At 45.7% G+C, this 25,634-nt stretch overlaps 1 protein-coding gene across 11 annotated transcripts in view; it reads right to left on the reverse strand.

The window, feature by feature from the left end:
* COA1 (cytochrome c oxidase assembly factor 1) overlaps nt 1-25,634 on the reverse strand; it is an 813,838-nt gene that overhangs the window by 25,070 nt on the left and 763,134 nt on the right. For all 11 annotated transcript variants that reach the window (XM_069613311.1, XM_069613319.1, XM_069613316.1 and 8 more), the window contains one exon: nt 17,034-17,110. In XM_069613311.1, the coding sequence (XP_069469412.1) occupies nt 17,034-17,110 (77 nt within the window). The remainder of the gene's footprint in view (nt 1-17,033; nt 17,111-25,634) is intronic.

The raw sequence follows: 25,634 nt of genomic DNA on the forward strand, positions 1-25,634 counted from the left end.
CGACGCCACCTCACCTTCCTGCAAGATCTCCAGGGCATCCGCCCTCTTGTCGTCCGGTAGGAAGTCCAGCAGGGGAGCCAGCTTGTAGCACAGCTCCCTGTCGTACCGGGCTATGATAGCCAAGGCGTTAGCCGCCTTAATCGTCGTCGCTGCAGACGAGATGACCCTGCGTCCCATCGTGTCCAATTTCTTTCCCTCGCCGTCCGGCGGGGAAGTCGACGTGGAGGCCGCAACCCCCCCCCCCGCTTTCTTCCTGGCCGCCGCAGAGACGACGGGGTCCGGGGTAGGCTGCGCCCGGAGGCACAAGTGGGCCGCGTCCGGGACCCGGTACTTCTTCTCGTACCGGTCCCTTCTAGCCGGCGTCGTGGGGCCCTCATCCCAAATATCGTCCAGTAGAGGTACCGCGAGGACCGTCTTCCTCTTGGCCTCGCGCCGCTGATAAAGGAAACCTTCCTTCTTCTTCTCCTCAGGGCAGAGCTGGAAGAGCTCGGATGCCCTGGCGATCATGGAGTGAAAAGATCCAATCTCGTCGGGCGGGGAAGCCCGGGTGGGAGGAGACGACGGCAGATCCTCGTCGTACACCTCGTCGTCCGTACCCGTTGCGGCCGTGTCAGTCCCCGTATCATCCCCTCGAATCGTGGATGGGGAGGAGGGCTGAACGGGGCGCGACGGCTGAAAAGGAGGTGGAGGGTGAATCCTTCTTTTCTTAGGAGGGGGGCTGCCCGAAGGGCCTGGTTCCGGGTCCCCCGACGGGAGTGGTTCCTCCAAAAAGGAGTCCTCCAAAAGCGTAGCTCGACGAAATCTTCACCCTTGAGGGGCGCAGACGAATCCGACACGGGTCCCCGTTGATCGGATGGAGAGTCGGTGGAGCTTGAGGCTCTTTTGACCGAAAAAACGAAGTTTTTGAGAAAAAACGTGAAAAAATAGCACTAACGCTCAAGAGCAATAGCACGAGGATCCCAACACATGAACGTGCGGTAAAAATCTGAAGATGGCTGCCAGAGGCGGTGCTTAGGTAGAGGGCAGTCATTGGCTGTGGTCAGTATGACGCAGAGACCAGTGATTGGTTATTACTACGAAAGACAGATCAGAAACGAAACTGATACTGGTTTTTTCTTTACCGAGGATTCCCAGCCTGACGACAGGGAATATTCATGAGCATGTGAATCCATGCCAGACCCCATGCTGGAGAAGCATGTATATCACCAAACCACCATATTGGCAAAATAGCCTACTTGAACGCAGTTATCTGCATGTATGTACCGCACCCTAGTTCACCCCAGTACCACTACCCTGAAATAGGCTACATTTGCTTTGACATTGAAATGTATGCATCACAACTGATTGCCAGCATTGCGAAATAGCCTGCCCTAACTTCGACACATGCATTTATGTAGTACACCTGAGCACCATAGAAGGTAAACATAGCTTATTCTAACCCAAATACTTGCCAAGTACCTCCCAACCGCCGCTGGACTCTCCCACCATCCCCTTCTCATAACCAGATCACCACCTTGCCCAGTGACATAGCCACACCCTGTGTACTCACCCCACTGCATCCTACAGCACCACTCCTAGAGGCCGTGCTCCATGCAGCCACCAGCATCCTGCACCCGCCATCACCTCCCAGTCTATTCATGGCAAGCCTACAGCTTACTATTCTCACTTTGGTTTTTCACCTCCTGAATATCCACGACACGCCTGTAATCCCCCATATAACAAAGATGCAGCACCCACCAGGCAATTAATCCACCACTGCCTACCACTTCACACCCACTCGCGGCAACTTCAATCGGAGAAACTCCTCCTAGGGTACCGCACCCCTCACCACCTTGCTTGTAACACCAGCTCCAACACCCAATCCACATCATTCACCTTCCAACCGCTAAACACCCATATCAACAGTAGCACCACCTATCTTGACAAGCCTAACCATCCTCAAGGCACACCTCAACCCGCCATCACCAAACTCAAATGTGCACTAATAAATACTAGATCCCTCATAGTACACGCACTGGAAATAGCAAACCTCATCATAGCCAATAATCTAGACCTCCTGGCAGTCACTGAAACCTGGCTACATCCAGCAGCAGGCCCATCACTCTTGCTTGCTGTACCGGACAAATACACCACCACTACAACAGACAGGACATCCAGCAAAGGGGGGCCGGGGTTCATTGCCATCATCTCTAAAGCCCACCTCTGCCTACGAGAATTCACCTGTCTGCTCTTCCCATCAGGTGAACTCATGTCTGTCAAACTGCCCCTCTCTGCCCAAAGTACACTACTGATACACCTAATCTACAGACCACCAGGCCCCACATCCACCTTTGAAGAAGACATCTCCAACCTACTCTCCCATCACACCAAATATTCATCTAAGATCCTACTCCTAGGAGACCTAAACCTAGGGTACAAAGACCCACTAGACTCACACGCCTTAACAGTAGAACAATCCCTCCTCGAACTAGGCTTTAAACAAAGCATATCATGACCCACCCACTGCAAAGGCAGAACCCTTGACTGGATGGCCAACCTTAACTGCAACTTGAATATACTCTCAAACACACCTTGCGTCTGGTCCGACCACCACATCATACACTTTGAGCTAGAGGTTGACCATCGCACACCTCCTGCGACTGCACAAGCACCTCCGGCATCACCCCGGAACAATAAATCCATTACCATAGAGACCCTCCGCCTCCTCATCCACCCCATCATCAATCCCTCCCCCTCCACAAAATCAAACCCAGAAGCCCTAGTCAACTTGTTTAACAAGAACGTTCTGATAGCACTAGACCAAATAGCACCCCTCAAAGCCAGAAAAGCAAAACAACCCAGTCACCTAAACAAATGGTTCACCCCGGAATTAAAAGCATTGAGAAAATCTAAAAGAGCCGCTACCACTCCTCAAAACAACGCTCTCTTCAAGACAGCCACCGCCACTTACAAAAAAGCCATCATCAAAACTAAAAGCGACACTTTCAACAACAGAATACAAAATCGCAATTCCAATGTGAAAAAACATTTTACCATCCTCAGGGAATTGGAATCGCCCATTCCTCCCCTATCCACTTGTGACAAAGATGCCACCTGGTGGGCTAACATCCAGAAGGCACTATTAGACAAAATTGCCTCACTCCAGACCAAAATAGAAACCAAAAGAACCCCCCTAGCCACGAAAAGCACAGCCAACTCCAACCAAACCCAAAAACTGTGCCCCAACAACACAGATCTCTTTGAATTCTCCCCTGCCACCGTCACTCATATGTATATAATTGCCGGCCTCAAACCCTCTAAATGTCAAGGAGATGTGTGTCCAGCATCCATCATCAAAGAAGGAGCCAAAGACTTCGCCCCCTTCATCACAACACTCATTAACTCCTCTTTTGCCGCATGCTCTGTACCCAAGAATCTCAAAGATTCCTGGGTCAAACCTCTAATCAAGAAACCCAAATTAGACCCTAGTGTTCCCACTATCGCCACATCACCTCCGTCCCATTCCTCCTAAAAAATTCGGACAAAGCAGCATATATCCAAATTCAGAACCACTTCGAAGCTCACAACCTCTTAGGCCTCTGCCAATCAGGCTTCAGACCTAGACATGGCACAGAGACAGCCCTTCTAGATCTGAAGATCCAAATGGATGAGGCCAAAGATAAAGGGCACCCCTCCATCCTCCTACTCCTTGATCTCTCCACGGCCTTTGACTTAGTCGATCACAGCATATTAACTTCGCACCTAACCACATCAGCCGCCTTCTCACCTAAAGCAGCCAAATGGGTCCAATCCTTTCTAGCCGAAAGATCCATGAGAGTCTTTTCCGATACTGCCTCAGCAGACCCAGCTCCCATCTCTTGTTGAGTTCCCCAAGCCTCCTGCGTCTCCCCCACCTTTTATAAAATCTTTACTAAGATGTTATTCGATCTTCTAGATGACATGAAAGTCCCATATACCAACTACGCTGATGATACACAGATCCTCATCACGTTCACAGGCTCCTACGAGAATAACTCCTCCCGCCTAAACGAAATCTACAGCAAAATTCAAGACTGGATGGCCAAACACGGGCTTTGTCTAAACAACGACAAAACCGAGCTCCTACTTATTGGCTCCAAACAACGCCGGAATAAACTCAACCCACAATACAACTCATTCAATATGGACGGAAACGTCATCAAGGTCTCCAACAATACTAAAACGCTAGGGGTCTACCATGACTTCACCTTGTCGCTCTCTAGACAGGTTAATGCAACAGCCTCCTCTTCTGCCTAAACCACTAAACTAATAACTGCCTGCAGACCCTTCTTATCCTCACAAAGTTGTATCATACTAGCGAGAGCCCTGATACTATTGAAGCTTGACTACTGTAACTCTCTCTATTTAGGTACCAGCATGCAAAACATCCACAAACTACAAATCCTGAAAAATAACGCCCTTACAGCAGCCCTCAACATTCCACGCTTTGACCACATATCCCAGGCCAGACAAACAGCCAAATGGCTACCCATAAAAGACAGAATCAAGTTCAGAACTCTTCTGATCACCCACAAATGCCTCAACAACACAGCCCCAGATACCTGGCTGACAAATGTTGCATAAAGACCACAATTGGACCCAACAGAGCCAACTATGCCCACTGCCTTAGCATTCCCAAATACAGACTCCAAAAATCAGGCGGAACCAGCTTCCCAGTCCTAGCTGCAAAAACGTGGAACTCCATGCCCCCCACACTGAGAAACAACCCTCCTTCCCAACCTTCCGCTTCAAAGTCAAATCCTGTCTTTTTTCCACAACTCCACAGTGATGTGTGCTGCCTCAACATGTACATTTTTGTATATTCCTTTAACTCCTGTGTTTTCACTGTAATGCCTCTTATTGTATCCTCTTCTCCTATGTACACCTAATCTCCCACATGCCTGTATATATATTCCCTCTCTCCCCCGTTATTTGTATTTATTTCATGTATGTAACCTGCTACACAAGGGAAGTGCCTAGCTACCCTAGGGTTCAGTGCGCTATATAAGCAAATAAAACAAACAAACAAGGTCATGATTGAGCACTTTGCCTTCTCATAACCCATCCCCACCCTTTACCCAATACCTAATCCTCACCTGCCCCATCCTTGTAGCCCACGTCTTCACTGTTCCACCCTTTAGCCCCCCGACAGTAGCGGCAGCCCTCAACTTTGTATGTATGTATGGAATTTATAGAGTGCAGCAAAGACCCGATGGCATCGAGGCGCTAGAGGTGGCAGACCACCAGAGAAGGAGGCAAAAGTAGCCGAAATAAGAACAAATACATTTTTAGCTGCTTACGAAACAAAGATAGGGCCCTGGGTGCTCCTAACATGTAGAGGGAGAGCATTCCACAAGGATGGGGCCAGCACAGAAAAAGATTTCCCTCCCAAGCGAGTGCGCCGAAACAGGAGGACAGTCAGCAGAAGCCGATTAGCTGAACGAAGATCTCTCGCCCCGCACGCCACATACTGCTCCTCCCATTGGCCCTTGCCAACAGTGGCAGCCATCAACCCTCCTCACCGACCCCAATGACTGTCCCTTCACATTCCCCTCCTTTAATTATCCTGAGTAGGCAACCCTTTGCTTTTACTCAACACTTAACCGCACTGTGCTGCATTTGGTCCTAAGTTAAAAGACCTTTTTAAACAAAATGATTAAAAAACAAACGATTTAGCAAGATCGCTCTGTGACTGCACAGAACGATCTTTCTAAATCGAACTGTCATTCCCTGCAACGCACACCTGGACCCGTAAGCGGCCTCGACGGAGAACAGGTATGTTTATGTGTATGTGTGTGTGTGTGTGTGTGTGTGTGTTGGGTGTTTGTTTGTGTGTGTGTGTGTGTGTTGGGTTTGCGTTATAGTGGAGTAGGGAGTCTTGGGGGAGAGGGAGGCAGCAGGGGCTGATGGACGGTGGTTTGGGGGGTGGTACCTTCCTATTTCGAGCACATGCTGCAAGAGAGGGTGGGGGCTGAGGAGTTTGAGGGACAAAGAAATTTCCTTTTTTCGATTTTTGTAGGCCACCTAAAATCGGGCAAAAAAAATCTGTCTATTTGTTAGGCGACCTACACAAATTGAGAAAATGACATTTAACCCCTGCATATGTGTTCTCAATCAAAATACAAATGTTGACAACAATTCTAATACTGCATGTACTTTTATTGTACTGCATTTACTGGTTCACTGGTCCAATGTACAAGCAGACTAGCTGAGTAACATAACATAATGGTATGAGTATTCAAAGGGAGGCATATTATAGTGCATTTACATATTGGCTCATGATCCGTTCTGCTCTACAGCCATGGGAGATCCCCTTCTTAATGTGGTTTATCATCCTTGCACATGTATCTAGGGCGAGGTCTTGCCACCAAAACCTTGAGATGCCCTCCAAGAGTTCAGCTTTGTTAGTTTGTGCACTCACTTTAGGTAGACCTTAAGTGATGCATAGATCACCTCAATCAGATTTAGGCCAGGAGGTTCCAGGGGAGTTCAAATCCAAGTAAACCTCTGTTCCACCATAGGCAGCAGCAGAGAAGAGCTTGGAGTAATTTTCCTGCACAATGTGTCATTTACGTGAATCCCCCCCAGGTACTTCTCCCTCATATACGGCAATATTGCTGTATAATTATGATCTCTTTAAAGGAGGGTGTGTCTGTTATGCCCTAAAAATAAATCAGTGGCCCTGAGCTATTATTTGAGATGCTGCTCCAGTCATGTACTTTGATCAGATGCTTCAGAGTGGGCTTGCTTGAAAAGTGTCCTTCATTCCTGAATGCCATCCTGCGGAGTATCTTTGCAGGGTAAGGGTATTCTTGTCTGTGAATGGTACATCGTATCCTCAGTCTTCGGCCTTCTCCATCCAAACCTTCACATGGCCCGGCCACCCTCTTTTCCTTATTGACGTTGTGCATCACAGGGTAGAGCCTGTGAAGCTGAACAAGGCATGGTTCTAATAAAATGAATACTTCCTTGGGTTGAGTTAAGTAGTGTGGAGTGGGGGAGGGAGAGTGGGGGGGTAAAGGGAGTGAGTCAGAATAGGGTGAGGCTGAGTGGGGTGAGACTGACTGGGGTGAGGTAGAATACAGTAACTGTCCTTCAAGCCCTCTACTTCCAGCCCAGAGATGTATGATCACAGTAGATGACATCTATGCTAATATCAATCCCAAGACCACTCAACAAAATTGCCTTCAGCTGCCAAACTTTCCTCTCGTCATCTTTCTGCATCAGCTCATCTACAATATGATCTTGCAGAGATCCCTAAAGTGGAGGACAGAAAAGGGGAAAATGATTGTACAGTACTGTAGCATAAGGTGACCTTGTATTGGTGTTGGTCGTGGTGATATAGTTCTTTAAGGGGTGCTCACAACTACTCTTGCAAATCCAGTATGTATACAACACACATCTGTTATAGATACCTAACAATCACAGACGTGTTTCCCCCTAACTAGTGTTTGTCATTAGGGAAATGAAAAATTCTTCCACTAAAGAAATATTACAGCTAGACATGCCATACCTCTCATTCCTTCAAGGTTATTCTTCTGAACCAGGAGTTAGTGGTAAAGTATGTCAGGGGTATTTAATTCCTGCAGGTATCATATCAGCAAAGTTTGCACACCTAGCTACACTGTATTTCTAAGCACAGAGTGTACATTATCCAATGTTTTGTTCATTCAGCATATGTTCCTTTACCTGGGTCTATATCCTATTGCCCACTCTCTACCCTTCTGCTTCCCAACTCCAACCAACCACCTTCCCTCCTTGTACTCCCTTGGTCTTCCTCCTCTGGCCCTCCAGTGTCTCTCACTTCTACTACTGCCTCCACCCTTTGATGTTACTACTCCCTCTTCCACACTACTGCTCCCTCCTCCAGCTATCATGCCCTCCCCCACAGTACTCCCCACTCACACAACCATTTCAGATTCACTCCCTACACTACCTCCAATATTCTCACTAACTAGTCTTACAAGCGCACTCACAATGCAGTACCACTTGCACTTACCAACCAGGCCTTGGCGTGGCTTGGCCTAAGGTACGTATAGTCCTTGTCTGAGGTTGCATCACCACTTTCAGTCCCTGATGGTCTAGAGAAGTTACGGTGCCGGCACTCGGGAGCAGTGCCCTGCATGTCAGGTGGGCATGTAGGCTCTCTGCCATGTCAGGAGTGGTCTCTCTTGTTTTGACGGTCTTCGGCTGGAATGCTGATGGCGTATGGCCACAATAGGTTGTGTTTTCTCTGGTCTCTTAGTTCGCCTGCAGCATTGTCTGCGGGTCTAGGATGAAGAGAAAAAACTTGGCGAGCATGGGGTGATACAAATGGGTACTGCCCAAGTAAACATTGGAACTTGGGGATGGGCTAGGGAATGGCGCCCTCCAAACTGTCACTGACGCCCTGAGGTTTGGACTGACTCTGACTTCCACTCTGGTAGGCTTCAAACCCAAGGCTGAGGGGGTTCCTATCCCCTTGTGGCAGGGTGAGATTATTGACCTTGCCACACACGTCCAGCCTTTCTCCTAAGATATCCTCTTAGTTCTGACTGCTAGCTGATTGAGACTAGCGGGATAAGAAATCTACATTTGCCTGTTTGGTCCCAGCCAGGTGTTTGACTTTAAAAGAATACAGCTGTAGGGCCAAAAACAATCTCAGGATACAGGCTTTATTATCCTTGTTCCTTGCCATCCAAACTAATTGGGTATGGTTTGTGACAAGGTTAAACTGACAGCCAGTTAGATAGTGCCAAAGACTGAATATGGCCCATTTGATCGCTAAGCGTTCTATTTCGACCACTGGATATTTCTCATTGGGAAATTGTTTTCTACTGATAAACATAATAGGTACTCCTGCCTCTCCAGTATGATATTACCACCCCAAGATCAACAGATGGAGAATCCATTTGAAGGATAAACTCCTTGGCAAAGTCAGGCATGATGATTATTGGGTTTCTGAAAAGGGCCTCCTTGCGTTGGTTAAAGGATCTTTGAACACTTGTGTCCCACTTGATGGTATGTGGGAGGCTTTTCACCAGTTTGTCATTAAAGTGTCCAGTTTTCTCTGCGAAATTAGGTGTGAATCTCTGCTATTATCGTTGAAGGCCAAGAAAGCCCATGTATCCCTTTTTTGACAGGCCTAGGGGCTTTTTGGATGGTTGAACTTTGACCTTCTGAGGCAGAACTTGCCCATTTCTGACTTGAAACCCCAAGTACATCATACTGGATTGGGCTACGTGACATTTTACTAGCTTAGCTGTTAGATGGGTCTTTCATAGTTGGTCATAGACAGCTATTAGAGGTTTAAGATGGCCTTCCCACGTGGAATTGTAGATCACGATTTTGTTGAGCTAGGTCCCTTTGAAGAAGCGGGATGGTGCCAGTACTCGGTCTATCAGTCTCTGGAATGTTGCAGGGTCTCAGTGAAGACCAAATGGAAATACAGAGAACTGAAACACTTCAGAAGTGGCAAAGGCTGTCTTGGGCTTCACTTCTTCTAGAGGGACCGGTCAGTAGCTCTTAAGGTCTAATTTAGAGATAAACTTAGGCATAAAGTCTCAAGCAATTTGTCTATCCATGGCATCCATGGGATTGGATAAGCATCACATTGGGAGATTTCCTTTAGGGGGGTCCTTCTTGCAAACTCCCATCTGTTGGTGAATGTGCTTTCCTCATGTGCAAGATGTTGCACACTTCTCTTTACTATGAAGGTACTATGGCACTGCGGCAGACTCTCTCTGAGGGGCTTCAATAAATAGAGTCCTCCGCCATGGAGTCTAATAGACCCTGTAAAGACTCTAAAGAGTACCTGCTGGTGCTCGCTTGGATACAAAATGGCAGTTGGCCATGCAACCGGTGAAAGAGCATGAAACACGCACTTTGGGACACGCCCCAGTGACAGATCTACTCCTTCCACAGTCCAGCGGCTTGTAAAAGGAAGGCCCAGAGGTTATCCGGGGAAAACATGTGTGACAATGGGTTCATAATTCCCACATATCTGATCTTACCTTCATGTATTGCCTGATATTTAATTGTGAATACCAGTTAGGTACTTCTTTTTAACCTTCATTAATAGCATGCTGCGAGCCTCCGACGTGCTGACATCACTGAGGGCAGAGCTGCGCTGCACAGTGAAGCCAGCTGTGGCGCGGAGAGAGACTGAAGCAAGAGAGAGATGCCGCTGAGGAGGCACTGAGGCATGAAGAGTCAACGAGGTCAAGGCCGAGCAGAGCCAGCCTTATCTAGAGGCCTGACCATGCGCAGGACCTGGTGGGCCTTAGAAACCACCCTGAACCCAGAACGCGAGGAACGAATCCTCCACTCACAACAAAGGAGTCGAGATGCAGAGAAGCGCTGAGACAAGTGGAACAGCAAATTGGTTGTTGCCAGAAGGCAACGCCAGAAAGCTGTGGAGAACGCCACTGCTACTGAGCAGACACCACCTACTGGAGCAAGCCATGTGACGGAGAAGGTACCAAGGATGCTCATAGTGGAGGGGGGCAGAGAGACCAGAGAGTGAAAGGTGGACAAAGAAGGATTACCCTACACCCTGAGAAAGAGAAAGACATAAGTAACACTAAGGGTTACGAGATCCCAAGAAACCAAAATATTGCAAAGAGCTCACAGAAACTCCTGAGAAGCAAGAGAGACATATGTAAAGAGGGGATAGCAATAACCCTGGGAAACAAGTGAGACATTGGGACCAAGAAACCCAAGTAGAGTAAGATGGACCTCCTACATCCCAGAGACGTAAATAAAATATTGAAACAGAGGAACACAAGGGAGTTCGAGGAACCCTATTGTTGTATATTTCCAGGCAGCCCACAGAATCCCCCTCAAGAGATAAGAGGGAACCACATAGGAAAAGGGACTACCCATACCCCCGAGAGAAAAGGGAGACATTGAGACAAAGTAACTCTAAGTGTTCGGGAGCCCAAGAAATCTGAATATTGTAATCCGCTAAACGGCTCACAGAAACTACCGAGAACCAAGAGAAGCATATTTAAGGAGGGGCTACCAAAACCCCAGGGAGATAAGTGAGACATTGGGACAGAGAAAGCCAAGAGAGCCAGATGTGCCTGATAAGAAAAGTGAAGAAAAAATTCAAGGGGAACACAGAGACAACCAAGACGTGAACCTAGTGGGGAGAAACCAACACAAGGTTTGGAGAAGGGATTAAGGAGGAATCCCTCCACCTATGACAACTTGAACATTGGATTTTTTTCAGGAACTTGAGACTATATTGTGGAAAACTTTAGATACTTTTGGAACTTTAACAAGAAGGGCAAGACCTGTTAAACCCGGGAGAACTGTTTTCTACTAATAAGCGTCGAATCCAAAACTATGCGGGATTCCTGGAAACCTGGAGTGATATCGGGGTGAACTTTAAAGGCAGGACACTTTGCCTAGATTTCTTTGATGTGTTTTCTAAGCAGTAAGGCCAGTTTAGACAATAGGTATGGACGGACACGTTTTTTTTTTTTGACCATTGACAAGCACCTTTATTATAGATTTTTTTTTAGGAAGGGTCCTCACCCTTTAGCAATACTGCTAGCAAAGCCTTTTCTGTTAAGTTTAATCAAAAACCTTCAATAACATATCCTCTGGTACAAGTGTGAGGAATTCAACCATCTGCACGGTGAGTGTGCGCTCAACTTTTTGTTTTGTTTTAATGAAATTGAATGATGGTAGACCAACCCCTGGAAAATGTGTGGGACTAATTTTCCTATGCTCACCACACAACATACGCATAGATCCGTGTACTCAAGGTGGACACAGCCTACAGGTGCAGTCCCCCGTCATATTTAGTTGGGATATGACAGGAGGAGTACACAATGCATCTCCAGAAGGGCAAGGGCCAAACATTTCCCCTGTCATGGCCAGCCTAATGAACTAACAAAGGCTCCATGGATCCGCCCTATCCTTTTGTTGGGCCCTGCAGCTGGTGGCAGCTTTGCATACCATTCACAGGGTAATTCAAACAGGCTCACATGTTAACATGAAGCCAGTTTCCGCCCTCAGTATCGACTGATAGTGAAACGTCATGTGTTGGACTGCATGTTTACAAAAGTCTTACCTGCAGGTGGACGCCATTCAGAAGGTACGAGTATGTGTTTTGACGGAGCCAGAAAGTCTGGTCTCACCACAGCTTCAAGGCAGACCTGCCGCTTGAATCAGGAACCACAGAGGACTTCCTGATCCACAACAGACAGGAAGATGGGTGGGACTTAGTATTACATGTTTTCACCCCTTTACTTTTCTGTTGCAAAGCACTCTTGTTATGACCTCACGCAAACAGGAGATTGTTGGTGGGGACACAGGATTGGTTAATTAAGGTAGACTTAGCCTACACCAATCCCTGTTGTTCATTTGGCTTTGAAAGAGGCCCAAGACCCTCTTTTGGCAGATCATCTGAAGGCTTCACCAGAAGCAGAAAGAAGAACTCATAATTGGACTCTGGCTGAAGGTACAGTTGGCCTTCCATCTTCCGCCAGTGAAGGAAGGCCAAGACCTCCAGGAGGCAAGCGAGATCCCTCCCCTAAACATCACCAAGGGAACAGAGTGAGATACCGAATCCAGAGGACCATCCAGCAGCTCCAGAACCAGTATCCAGCCAGCACACAACATGCCCTGCTAGACTCTGCAGCAAGCTTCCTAGGTGAGAAGTGCCAGAGAGTCTCTGAACCATACCAAGGACAAGGCAGCTGCCTGCAACACTCTCCTCAGCTTTTGGCCATCGCCTTAAAGGATGACAAGCTCAGTGAAGAAGCTAGGAGAAGTGCATCAACAAGCATCTACCGACCTCTGCCTTAAAGGACATTTTCGAGCCAGTCGAGCCCTTTGAGCTGCAACTGACTGCACCGCTGACTGTTGTTACGCTGCAGTCGCTAAAGCCGTCGGTGATGCGTCGACGAGTGCTTATCAACCGCTTACCAGCACTGAGATGATTCCTGACCCCAAGCTATAGGGCAACATAGGAGTTTTTCCAAACCCCAAGAATCTAATAAACATTTTGAAACTTGTAACTTTTGTGTCAGTGTCATACTTGTGATACCATGCCTCCCTTACACCAAGTAACCTGTTCTGTGGGTAAGTGCCCACTCAGGAGGGTCTGCAACCACATTTTAGCTCACTCTATCTTTCACAGAGAAGAAATATCAATTTTCATATCAGTCTGGTCGCACCTATATGGGTAGTCCAGTACCGAAATGCCTCTGAACATACCAATAGCAACCCCAAACATGTGCTTCAGCCTGTTGGGCCTTATCAGTGAGGTGAAGCTGTGCCTCGCTAAGCACAGTGAGCAAGGGGTCATGTCTTGATTACTTTGGGTAACTTAGGGTGAAACCCCAAGTCCCTAAACATGTATGCAAAAAGTCTGGGAGTCTATCTACCGAAAACAAACAAAGCTGAAAAACCCATTCGATGGGTATGTTCCCAATCAGGACGGTCTACAACCACGTTTTAGATCACTGTCATAGAGGGGAAATATCCATTTGCATACCAGTCTGGTCACACCCATTTGGGCAGTCTATGAAGGGTCAGTGAGCTAAAAGGAGGTTGTAGACCCTCCTGAGCGGAAGAAGCTCCTTAGAACAAGTTATTTGAACCATGTTCGCTTTCAGTAGATGGGCTCCCAAATTCTTGTTAAGCATAAGAGCAAACAAACACAGATCACCTCAGCCAAGTTTCACTTAGTCAAGAGAGAGATTCCTGCAAGTTTATAATTCATGTAAATTCAAGCATTAGGTTCACTAAATAACATTTCGAAAGTTTTATAAAATATTCCACCATCTGTTTAACTGCTCAGATATTCCCAGTTTGTGTGATAAACACCTTTGCGTATCATTATCGAATTGTGCCATTTTGGATTCAGTTGTAATTGCATGGACAGATTCCGCCAATTAGCCAAAATGTTCTCAACCACACATTGATCTTTACTGAATCCTCTTTGATGTGACTTGTGTCTGTTACATAGCCTGCTGCCCGAAACCATCGTACTATCTGCGTCAATAAATACATTTTTCCGACGTGACATACAAAGCTGTGTAGACTTCCCCTTTTGTTAAAAGAATTGCAATAGTACAGTCCTGACATGATTTTGGATGTGAAAAAGTGGGATGGGTCCCCCTAAAGAGACAACACATGGAAGTAGGAATAAACAATCAACATCTAAAACAAGAGAGGGATTTAGCCCTCCTAATCCAACCTGAAAAAAATACATTCAGTGTCTGTTTAGCATTTTCTGACCACAGTGACTAAGAAATAGGAGTGCGAGAATGAGGTAGAGACTGGGGAGCTGTGAATTCGCAGTCCAACATGATACTCATGCTGGCACTCCACCGCCTGCTCCACCCGCCTAGTCAGTGTTGATCCAATTACTGCATGTATTCTTAAAATCAGTGGGAAAGCAGACGTCCCATTTATAACTGATATTCTGAACCCATCTCTAATTGAGAAATAAGTGCCAGACAATCTAAACAAATCTGAATTCATGTTAATTGCCACGTGTGCAGTGTGCCTCTGACACTCGTGAGGCCTGGCCATGCTGTGTGCTTGTCCTGGAGCTCTATAGGTAGGAGTGTAAGCATGTGGGTGTTACGAGTGGTAGGCTATGGTCAGTGTGGGACGAAGAGTGGCTCCAATAATCTTTTTGCCCTCCAGCCAAGGGCAACAGTATAAGTATTTGTCAGTGTTCTTGCTAGTTGTATATGATTGTATCTTGAGATTTTTCTCCACTGCCATTAAGCTGTTAATGATGGTACTGCTGTACGTTATAAACATACAAGCAAACAAATTAGAGTAGCTATGAAAAGGTTCTAGGTGCCTGATATATATTACACCTGTACCCTAGCATTGTGGTTGTCAGGAAATTGATGGCAGTCAGAGTTGCTTTGGTTGGTTTGGCCAATGAAATGTTTAAGTGACAGAGACCATTGATTGGCTTAAGTTATCCTCAAGAATCAGTGGGGATAGAGTGAGAGGGCAGCCAGCTTTGAGGGGTTTTCTGGAAAGCAATGAGATCTTTTAGTGAAGGAATCGATATGTCACAGTTCAAGATCTTATCGATTTGGAATGAAAAGCAATTATCCCCTAGAGGATGTAGATCATATGGGTATATTTCTATGCAAGTAGTGACATTCATACAGGGCAAAACACATGACCAATGAGCTCGAGGACTAGTGCAACAGTGAGCTTGTTCCAACATCTCTAAATTCCTATGATCTGTCTGAATTTCAAAAGGCAAACATGTCCCAACAACAGCTGATTACAAACAGACCACTTCTGTCACCAATAACCATGTTCAAGGATAGAGTATTTTTTCTCACAAGGGTAAAGCAGATGGATAAACGAAAGTATGATTTTCAACGAAATCATCACTCTGAACCTGCAATAAAATAGCTCCAATGGCTCTATCTGAAAGTCTCAACAACAAAGGCCCCAGATGTTTCTGGATGATACAAAATGGGACAGATGTAAGAACCTGAATAAGTCCGAACGGCCCCTTCTGCTTCTTCAAGTCCTTTAACCAGAGTTTCCTTCTTGATTAGACTAGTCATTTCAGAAGCATACAGCAAGGCATTCTGCAGAACGGACAATGAAAATGTGCAATCTTGGGAAAAAGCTCTGTATTTCAAAAGATTTGGAAAAACCCAATCCAGCTCTGCTGAAAGCTTTGTGGGATCTATTGATAACCAAAGAAAATACATACATCCTAGATATTCAACATACTCCTTTACAAATACACATCTTTCCGACTGGGCCAAACTTAAAAACCTATCTTGGAACCGGGAAAGGCAGCAAACCTAAGACCAATCACCAGGGTGGTCATTATAGGGAAGACCAAGGAAACCAGAGCCTGTCATCACCTGCAATAGCAGCAGGAGGACGAAATTTGGCCCAGTGACACCGAAGCAGGGCTAGATCTCACCAAGGAATGGCCAGCATCATTATGAACATCTGGATGGAGCCATGTTGGAGCAAGCAGTTTGCGGCTAACGTGTTTTGCTATTTTTACTTGGCATAACCGCTTCATTCAACATAGTGAATCATGGGGTTCCTGTACCACGGGTACTCTATGGAGTCGGTAGGTGCCGACATTATGTGCAGCGCAGAAGGCAAGTTATGGTTTTGTTAGTTAAGCATAACAGGCACATTTCAGAGATTTTAAGGTTTTGTTTTGTAACCACAATGCCCTTTAACAGTCCCAGAACAGTGACCTAGCATGTGGCCGTTGGGTATGTATCATGAACAAGTATATCTTGACAGTTCCAATATGCTGTGCATCAATTTTTACCATAAAGTGCTCCACACGCAAGACTTTTCTCTCGAATACTTCTAGAATGTAATTAATTCCTCATTAGCACCCTGCAGTTGGGCGTCAGCCAATCAGGAGGCTCAGATCGTGGGCTGTACTGTATGGTACACGCCCGTGTCCGCGCTGCCAAGGCATCTGGTGCCCCCTTCCCCGCTCCCCCTTCCTCTCTTAGCACCTGCATAGTTTCCTACACGGGTGCTAAGAGTTTATTTTTTTTAAATAGAAGTGTGACCCGACACTGTGCAGTTCTGTTGAACAGGAAGCCCATTTTCAATGTTGATGACGTCCAACTTCGTCAGCATAGTAAACGGACGTCCTGTCCAACAGGACTGTACGGCGTCGGGCCACGCGGTTTTAAATAAACACCATTAGCACCCGTGTAGATAACTAAGCAAAGGGAAAAACAGCTCTCAAACCCAATGAAGTGTTGTATAAACTAAATAAATATAAAGGCAGAATGCAGTGATAGTTCCTAAAACATTCTATTTGAAGCTATATGTATTTACATCCCAAGGTACATAGTCAGTTGAAACAGAAACCTATAAGCTGACAATGTATTAAGTAAATGTCCAATTTGGACCAATCCCTGCTTGATGTTGCAAAGCACTTTTGACATATAAGCATCGTGAGTCATGGGAAGATAATACATAGAATTTAATTAAAGTGAACACGTCCCCCCCCCAAAAAAAACTATAGACAGGGAAAACCTAACCTTTTCTGGAAAACATCCCTCGAGGAACTGGTGTAGAGATATCCTGCAGACTTTGTTCCGGATACTGGTATCTTGATCTGATAAAGTAGAAGGTCAAAGAGAATGGGTTCAATACATTTGATGCTGTTATACATCTCAGCAGGCCACATTGTTCTAAAATGTATTTAATCATCGACTTCATACATAGCAGTAATCTGCCCTTACATGCTGAATAAGGATGGATGGGATATTTTTAAGCAGATTATTTTGTAATGATTTCACATAATCGACCGTTAAATGAGTTGTCACTGTCCTCCAGCATAAAAAGCCGATGCACTGCGTTTTTAATATGAGCCCCTATCAACCATCCACCCTCCTCCCTTCTTGCTAAGTAAACCCTCCTACCAATAACTATTGCAATATGCAAATATGACAAAAAAAGAATTGTTGCACAATCATCTTTGGCACGTTGATTTAGTATGCTGTTGACTTTCCTGTTTAGTGCCGTTTCGGAATCACACCAGTACACTACTGTTTCTGTCATGTATCCCTAATTTTCATCTTGGGGGACACAAGTAGAGTACAGGTCCGCCTGCTCATTCTTCTAATGTTAATTTGCATTATATACTGTGGTGGATCTGCAAACCACATGACACTCTAAACAAAAGTACAAATGTTTCTTTATTCAAATACAAGTTTTGTTTGAGATTAACGCCTTTGGGTTCTAGGGATTTATCTCAAAAACATCTAAGGATTGCTCACTGGGAAAAATCTAAATTACCAGTGTCAGGAAGGGTCAAATAAAACAGTGGCCCTCATTACGACCCTGGCGGAAATCGCGGTGCAAAATGCACCATGGAGCACGGCGGAAAGCTGCCGATAGCGCCATGGGGGTTGGCGGATTTTCCGCCCCATTCCGACCTTGGCGGGGCGGTAAATCCCCATTCCCCATTTTACCCTTCCCCATTCCCATTTTTGCCCCATAGGGTATAATGGGAGTGGGGAAGGCGTTAATTACGCCACCGTAAAATACGGTGGCGTAATTAACAACAAGGTCCCGTAGCGCCATGGATTTCTCCGCCCGGAAAAACCAGGCGGAAAACGCTCCATGGCGCTACGGGAACTCGTAGTAGGGCGGACGGGTCCGCCGCGAATAACGCTGGCGTAAACCCACTCCGCCAGGGTCGTAATGAGGCCCAGTGTCTGGATGTTCCCTCTATTGGAGCTACTGGTCTTTATAAGTTCCTCTAAACTAGCACAGTCTCGGGAATATAGCGCCCAGCCGCTTCTTGGCTCATACTCATATCGCAGTAGGGATAGAGCGCTCAGCCCTTTCTTGGTTACGCTTTCGCTTCACAGGGATTCAGTGCCTCCACACCATTTGTAATTTAACCAGGAACTTGTTCGTGGTTTCATTGATCCCAACCTCGACTTCTAGGGTCAGATTCTCAAAACCTTTTTGGGCACAAGTGATGTGATGCCAGGACCTGGGATACAGACCCCAGCAGGCGAGGAGCTCTACTCCTTCTGAGTATTCTCTGGCTTTTGCAGCTTCTGTGTCAAAACCCACAGCAGGCCCATTGTTCTACTGTCTCCTATAAGTGGTATTGTTCTAAAGGTTTTCACTATTTGGCTTATCCATCACCTGTTCTTTTCTCCTGCTTCTTTTGCTTCTCTCACCACTTATATTCCAACACCCTGGAATGCTTTTCTAACCTCAATACACAGCAGTGATTTCTGCCTTTTTTATGCTCTCAGATGGACTTCAGTTGCCCTTACAAGCATTCTTATTGGTGTGCCAGTTTCCACATTAATCCTGGGTCTTGCGATTGGTTTGGGCTTTGTGTGCCCCCGCCCATATGTTTTGCCTCTGTTGCCCAATGGAGAAAGGTGTGACATGTTGCTCAATTGTCCATGGTTATTAATGACTGTGACTATTTGGGCCTATGACTTAAAAAAAATGCTTGTCATCCTGGTGTCAGGCAAAAGCTTGCTGGCAGTCAGGTGTGTAAGCGAGGCATGGTATCACAAGTATGACACTGACACAAAAGTTACAAGTTTCAAAACCTTTATTAGAGTCTTGGGGTTTGGGAAAACTCCTAAATTTCCCTATAGCTATGATGGGAGTAGTCTCTGCCATCAAATAATTAAGAAAACACAGTCCTCGTCAGTCTATGTCAAATCAAAATGGCCTACAGTAACACAACCTAATGCCTGCCCTATCTCTTATACAAAAAGTCTGTAACTGAGGATGTGTATGCAAAGGAAAGTTAAGTGTTATAACAAAGGATCAAGGTGGCTGAGTCAGCTCTCCTCCCCACGTTGGACAGCACAGAGTAAGGTGGCCCCGAAAACAGGATGACACACTCTGGGTCAGGTTATAAACAAAAGGCAGTTCAAAACGTGGGTCAAGGCCTGCCTGGCCTTCCAAGTTAAAGTCACTTAGTCCAGCTTTCCAAAAGTTCTTTCAAGTTTCAACAAAAGTTCACGTAGGTCTCCTTCTGTCGGGTACAGACCTCTCAAGGCATCATTTGTTCACATAGGTCTCCCTCAGTCGGGCTCAGAGCTTTCAATCAAAAAATACCTGATTCAATGTAGATCTCACTCATCCAGGCTCGAACCTCGTAATCACTGCACTTGCAGAGGTTCCCTTCCCCAAACTTCATTCACATTCTTTAGGGGATCCCTTCCCCTAACTTAGTTCATGCTTCCAGTCTCCCTCAGTCAGGTTCTGACCTTTCACTAATATCGAAGACTTTAAAATGTGCAAGACATTTTCCATAGACATCCGCAGGACCACTTCGACTTTCACTTTAGCTCTTCCTCAATGTTATTTGCCCCAATGTCTCTTGGTAATGGTAGTTCCACACCACAATCAGAAAAGTTCAAAGAAATCTTCCTCTTAAAGCAATCACCTTTGAACTTCCCCTTTTGTCAGGGTTAATATTGACCATTGCGCATTTCAAAGTGCGTTCACTTTACCGCTTTAGAACAAGACATCTAACATTTTGTGGAGACTTTAGAGTGGGCTACTTCCTTTCGCTGGACCACTCTGCTACTCTGTATCACTGGCTTCACAGTTATCAGTAACTTAAAAGTTAATTACTGGTTTGCTTACTTTGGCGTCTCATCAGCATGCGCGCAACCTTCAATTGTGAGATAGACTGTTGTGGCTTCAATCTTTCCTTGACACAAACGGGCCTTTCATGTCTTTCGCTAACTCACCGGTTGTGTGCATTCCTCTCTTGTCTCTGCGGCTTTGCTTCACGAGTCAAGGTTGATACCACAGGCTTGGCCTCGCTTCACCAACTCTGTCGTTCACCCGGTAGGGTCGCTGGCGTCCTTGAAACACAATGCAGGCTTCTTCTTGTCTGCGATTTGACTTTCTCCACGTGTCCTTCACGGTTTCCAGGAGGCAACACGCTCCTGCAGGGAACTTCAGGGTTTTCTTACCCTTTGCTCTGGTCCCTCGATCGGTCGTCCTACTCCAGTGTGTTTGCCTTCGCCCCAGAAGATCTGCTCCTTCTCATGTCTCACCTTGTTCAGAGTGTGTCTCTATTTTCTGCCTTTTATCTGTATGGGGGGGGCTAATGGGTATCAGATGTATGTGATTAAGGTCAAGTGCCTGACTTTGCCTGACCTGATCAACAGGGAATGTCCAATGAGATATGTAAGGGTTAGCCTCTTTACTCTCAGTCGCCCTCTTTCTCGGCCCTGTGTTTGTGTAGAAAGGGGGGTGGAGGTGGTTGGGACATTGGAGAATCCTAAAAAATAGGATGGGGTATGGGCACGGGAAAGGAGGGGATACACATCTCGCCATCGTTTGCCTCACCTCCAATCCCCAAAGATCCCCCACCCAGGTGATCCTCCCACACTGGTCCGCCCCAGGGTCTGGATCCAAAGGTGATGGCTGTGCCCTGACCACCTAAGAGAGAGACCCCTGGGGACTAGCAACTGAGACACCCTTTGGTTTATCACAGGAGGCTTTGCACTTTGCTCCTTCCACCTCCAAAAGCTGTTTGCCTGCTTAGGTCTTTTCCATACTGCCCGTATCTGCTCTCTTCATTCTGCTCCATTTACAGCCACTTGCTTTTTCTTGGGCTGCAGCCCAAACTCAACTCCAAGGGCTTCCTTCCACGCCCTTGGTGTGGACAGTGAGGAATCACACTCTGCAGTTGAACTCACAGACTGAGCAAGGGGAAAGGGCTGCGCGTATAGTACATACAGTGCCTTTTGTAATCTTTTCCTTATTCCAATATTTTCTGGTTTCTTCTTCCTGATGCTGTCCCCTTTTACATGTTTCCTTATGGGTTTTCCCCACTTCTCAGGCAATACATTTTCGCAGTGGGCCTTACTGGGAGGAGTCCCCTGATGGGTTTGCGGTATAGGATGGAAGGGGAGACTGGGGATCCCGATATGTCATCTCAAGGTGTCGCTTAATGTAGTGGGTGGCTTCCCAGCGGTCACTATGTCACATTTGGGACTAGAAACCATTTCAAATGCTGTTAAGCCTGTGATGGATTGAGGGTTACTTTTCAAGGGTGTGCGAACAATAGTTAAAGTAATAACTTGTCCCAGTCTTTTACTAGAGACCCCTTCTGCTTTCCTTACCACGTGTTTGATGGTTTATTGTATATCTCTGGTAACACGGTTCTTCTTTATGTAATTATTTATTCAATTCCCTTTTTTACTTACACAATACATGTATGCATTATTGACATGTTTTCAGTGGTATTGAGTCCTTCCATCTAAACCCAAACCATTGAATGTCAAACCATCGAATGTTATTCATCGAATGGCCATTTTGTTGAAAAAAATGTGACGGTTCCATCGACATGTAATGGTAAGTATTAGGGTTAAGGCTTTGGGTTAGTTTAAGACGTTGTGTTAGGGCTTGGGTTAGTTTAAGGGTTAAATTAGGGTTAGGGCTGGGGCTAGGGTTAGGGTTGGGGCTTGTGTTAGTTTAAGGGTTAAATTAGGGTTAGGGTTGGGGCTTGGGATAGTTTAAGGGTTAAATTAGGGTTAGGGTTGGGGCTAGGGTTAGTTTAAGGGTTAAATTAGGGTTAAGGTTGGGGCTTGGGTTAGTTTAAGGGTTACATTATGGTTAGGCTTAGGGTTGGGGCTAGGGTTGGGGATTGGGTTAGGGTTGGGGGGGGTAGGCGTGGGGGTTGGGGGGCTGAGGGGGAACCCCCAATATATAACAAAAAAATGTAAACGTTACAAGGGGCTGGCCAGTGCTGAAATTTCACTGGACAGCGCCATGTAACGTTTTAAAGTTACACAGAAATGCATGGAAATGCTACTTTTTACATGTAAAAGTGCATTTCCATTGAAACCAGTCCATGTATATTGTCGATGGACTGGTTTTGATGGAATTGCCCTTTTCCATATAAAATATAGGTTGTCGATGCTTTGGCATTTCACTGTTTGTATTTGTTGCTTTAGCATGTCAACTGTGTTTTTTCGAGGGAATCACTATAAACCGTTTTCAGTACATATGTGTCATTACACGGTCGCGGCTTATGATGTCACAATGCTTGATGCTGTGACTTCATCGCATTACACACAGCACCCACTCGCATGCCATTTTCTTTAATTTTTCTCAGACACCAAGCGGTACATCCTATAGTTGGATGCGTACACCAGATTTGGTAAGTAGTGGCACTATTTAAAAAACAATTTCTCTACACACTCCAACACTCCAGCTGACCTCACTTGTTTCTTTTTTGTAATGCATTCAGCTTGCTGGTGGTTTACTTTAGTTTCATCAACATGGCTACAATTCCTTTATTGTTCTATACTTTCACACAGGTGGTTTCATCTACAGATGTTAGCTTTGATGGATTTGAGTGCTTTGTGCAAGACCACACAGGTATGTGTTTTATGATGAGAATGTCTGATATATGCTCATTTGAGTGATTAGACAGGGTGTAATCTTATTTCAATTGTATTCATTTCTCTGCATTTTTCCTTCTGTAGATTTGACCCATATCAAGGGTATTGGTCCGAAATGCATTAGCTATATCTCATACGAATCTGTATTCCTTGCTATGCATTTTTACTTTGTATTAAATCACTGAATCATTTAAGTAAGTCTATACATCTTCAAGGACATGGAAACGAGCAATGGGAATAACAGTCTGGCAATGAGCGATTTAGTTAGAATATGAAGTCAAAGAAGACAAAATGAGATGCATAAGATAGCCACGGCCAAACTGAAAGACGCAAAACAAAATCAGACAACTGCCTACAACCAAAAACTAATCTGAGATGGTAAATTACTGAAAAAAGTTTTTTGTGCTGTTCCCCTTTTCAAAGAATAAATTATTTGCTTAGTGGCACGAGAACGGCACAGTTCCAAAGGCCATTGGAGAAGTCAATCATTGAGCCATGAAATCTAATTGGAGAAATAAAACTCGGATCTACCCTGTGAATTTGCTAACAAAGTGGCATGAGAAAAGAAAACAATCCCACGGCATATTTGACCACAATGAAAGAACAGGAAACTGAATATGTGTTTCCGAAAAGGTCCCTGACCAGCATCCAATAAATGTTTCAACAAAAGCTCTTGCTGCAGCAACCAAAAGAAAACCTCAGATAAAATTCTACAAGTAAGGCCCGTATTTTAAGAGGCTTCAAAATCAATGGATAGATTTATGACCCTATAGAGTACAGGATGTGAAGAGGGCCGCATCAGGAAGGTGGTTTTATATAGCCATGCGTGATTGAATTGAGTTTCCCATAGTCCTAGCGTCCAATCCACATTGGGAAATATGGGTTTGTATAGATCTTAGAACTGTAAATGGCATATCTTGCTTTGTTGCCTAAAACATGCTGTTAGCAGATGAATGCATGGGACCTGAATAATAAAGGATTCATTTTATCTGCTCAAAGTGTTGTAGCTTCACTTTGCGCCTGCACACAAATTGCTTGTTCATAGTGACTCACAAAGAATCCCATGCAACCAGTGCTCAATTTGCTGTTACCGCAATGTACATGTGCTAATGTACCCTGTTTCCCTAAAAGAAGAAAACGCCCACGATCAAGTCCCTGTGAAGGAACTTTCAAATGAGAAGTTTAAAAGTAGTAAAACAGATTAGTTACTCACCATACTGACAATGGCCCTCATTAGGACTCTGGCGGAAAACCATGGTGCTATTAGCACCATGGTTGATGCCGGAGTCCGCCATGGCGGAATGGGGAATTACCAGCCCATTCCCATGTTGGCGGGGCGGTAATTCCCCATGCCACCATGGCCCTTCCCCATTCCCATTTTTGCCCCATAGTGCATAATGGGAATGGGGACCGCGGTAAGTACGGTACCGCAAATTGCGGTACCGTACTTACCTCGAGAGTCCCTTTGCGGGCCCCTACTTTAACGGCTGGTCTAGACTGGTCTAGACCAGCCGTTAAGGTCGGGTCCCGCAAATGGACCTCGTAGTAAGGCGTTAAGGGTTTAATGGCGCAACACTTTTTACGGCGCCGTTAACCCCTTAACGCCTGGGTCCTAATGAGGCCCAATGACTACTTTACTACTAGTGTAATGTCCGCTTGCTACAAAACTTGCTGGAAGCCACACCAAGGTGGGCACGACCGTGGCAGAATTTAGGAAAAAAAGATGGAGGTATATGCGCAGGAACAGCCGCCAGCTGGCTCCTTGGCTTCCATGTTCCAGTCCCTTTCACAGCATGTGTACGAATTATGAGGGACACTTTAGCCAGTGTACAGGCCTGTCAGAAGGAAGGGGGCCTATGGACTAGGAGTGCAGTGGTCACTATGGTGAGAACCTAATTTACGCTTACCTCCCGCCCTTTTCCATCATACTTTCCAGAAAATACAAAGCAAGTACCAGAAGGGAGGAGGAAGATTGACTTAATATAGGGATTAGTCAAACATGCTATAAAGAATAGCTCAGAACCCAGCCAGAGGGCTTGAATCAAGAAAGCAATTGATGCCATCCAATGGAACATGCCAATGCCGCTTTTGCTCTTATAAGGTGCGCGTGAAATCCTTCCAGCGGATGAAGATATCAGAGCTTGTAGCATTCCATGATACAATAGGCAACAGATTACAAATCTGCAATGCTGGCTGTGGCAGCATGTGTAACAGGGGTGTGGAATTCCTATAGGCAAAGCGTTTGATAGAGGATATAAACTATTAAAAGTGGTCAAAATATAATTTGAGAGCTCTTGTGTGTTCCCGAAGACATACAGAAGATTGATTTCTTGGTTCTGTGGAAATCCAACACAGTCTTTGCCAGAAAGGATTGGTAGGTGCACAGAACCACTTTGTGCTTTGTCAGGAAGGCGAGCAGTCTCCACAAAGACTTTAACAAGAGTATCCATTGGGGATTTATGGCAAGGATAGGTCACTTGAAATGGGTGTGTTGGAGTGGCAATGTCCCGAGTTCAAATCGTCTCTCTCCAACAAATGAAAATGGCACCAAAATTGCTCTGGATCTTTACCCAGCATCTCTCACAGGCGTTGATATCTGGACCTGTTTTTTTCAAGGTTTTCCTCTCGTAGTTGCTGTTAGGTATGATAGAGCTTTGCTTTCTTGCTTCAGGTCCCCCCTAGGCAGCTGCTCCAGATGGCCAATAGCTCCTCCCAGAGGCCAGGCAA

Source organism: Ambystoma mexicanum, chromosome 5p, assembly GCF_040938575.1.
Source record: "Ambystoma mexicanum isolate Mex_15411 chromosome 5p, UKY_AmexF1_1, whole genome shotgun sequence".
In the NCBI taxonomy this organism is placed as follows: domain Eukaryota; kingdom Metazoa; phylum Chordata; class Amphibia; order Caudata; family Ambystomatidae; genus Ambystoma; species Ambystoma mexicanum.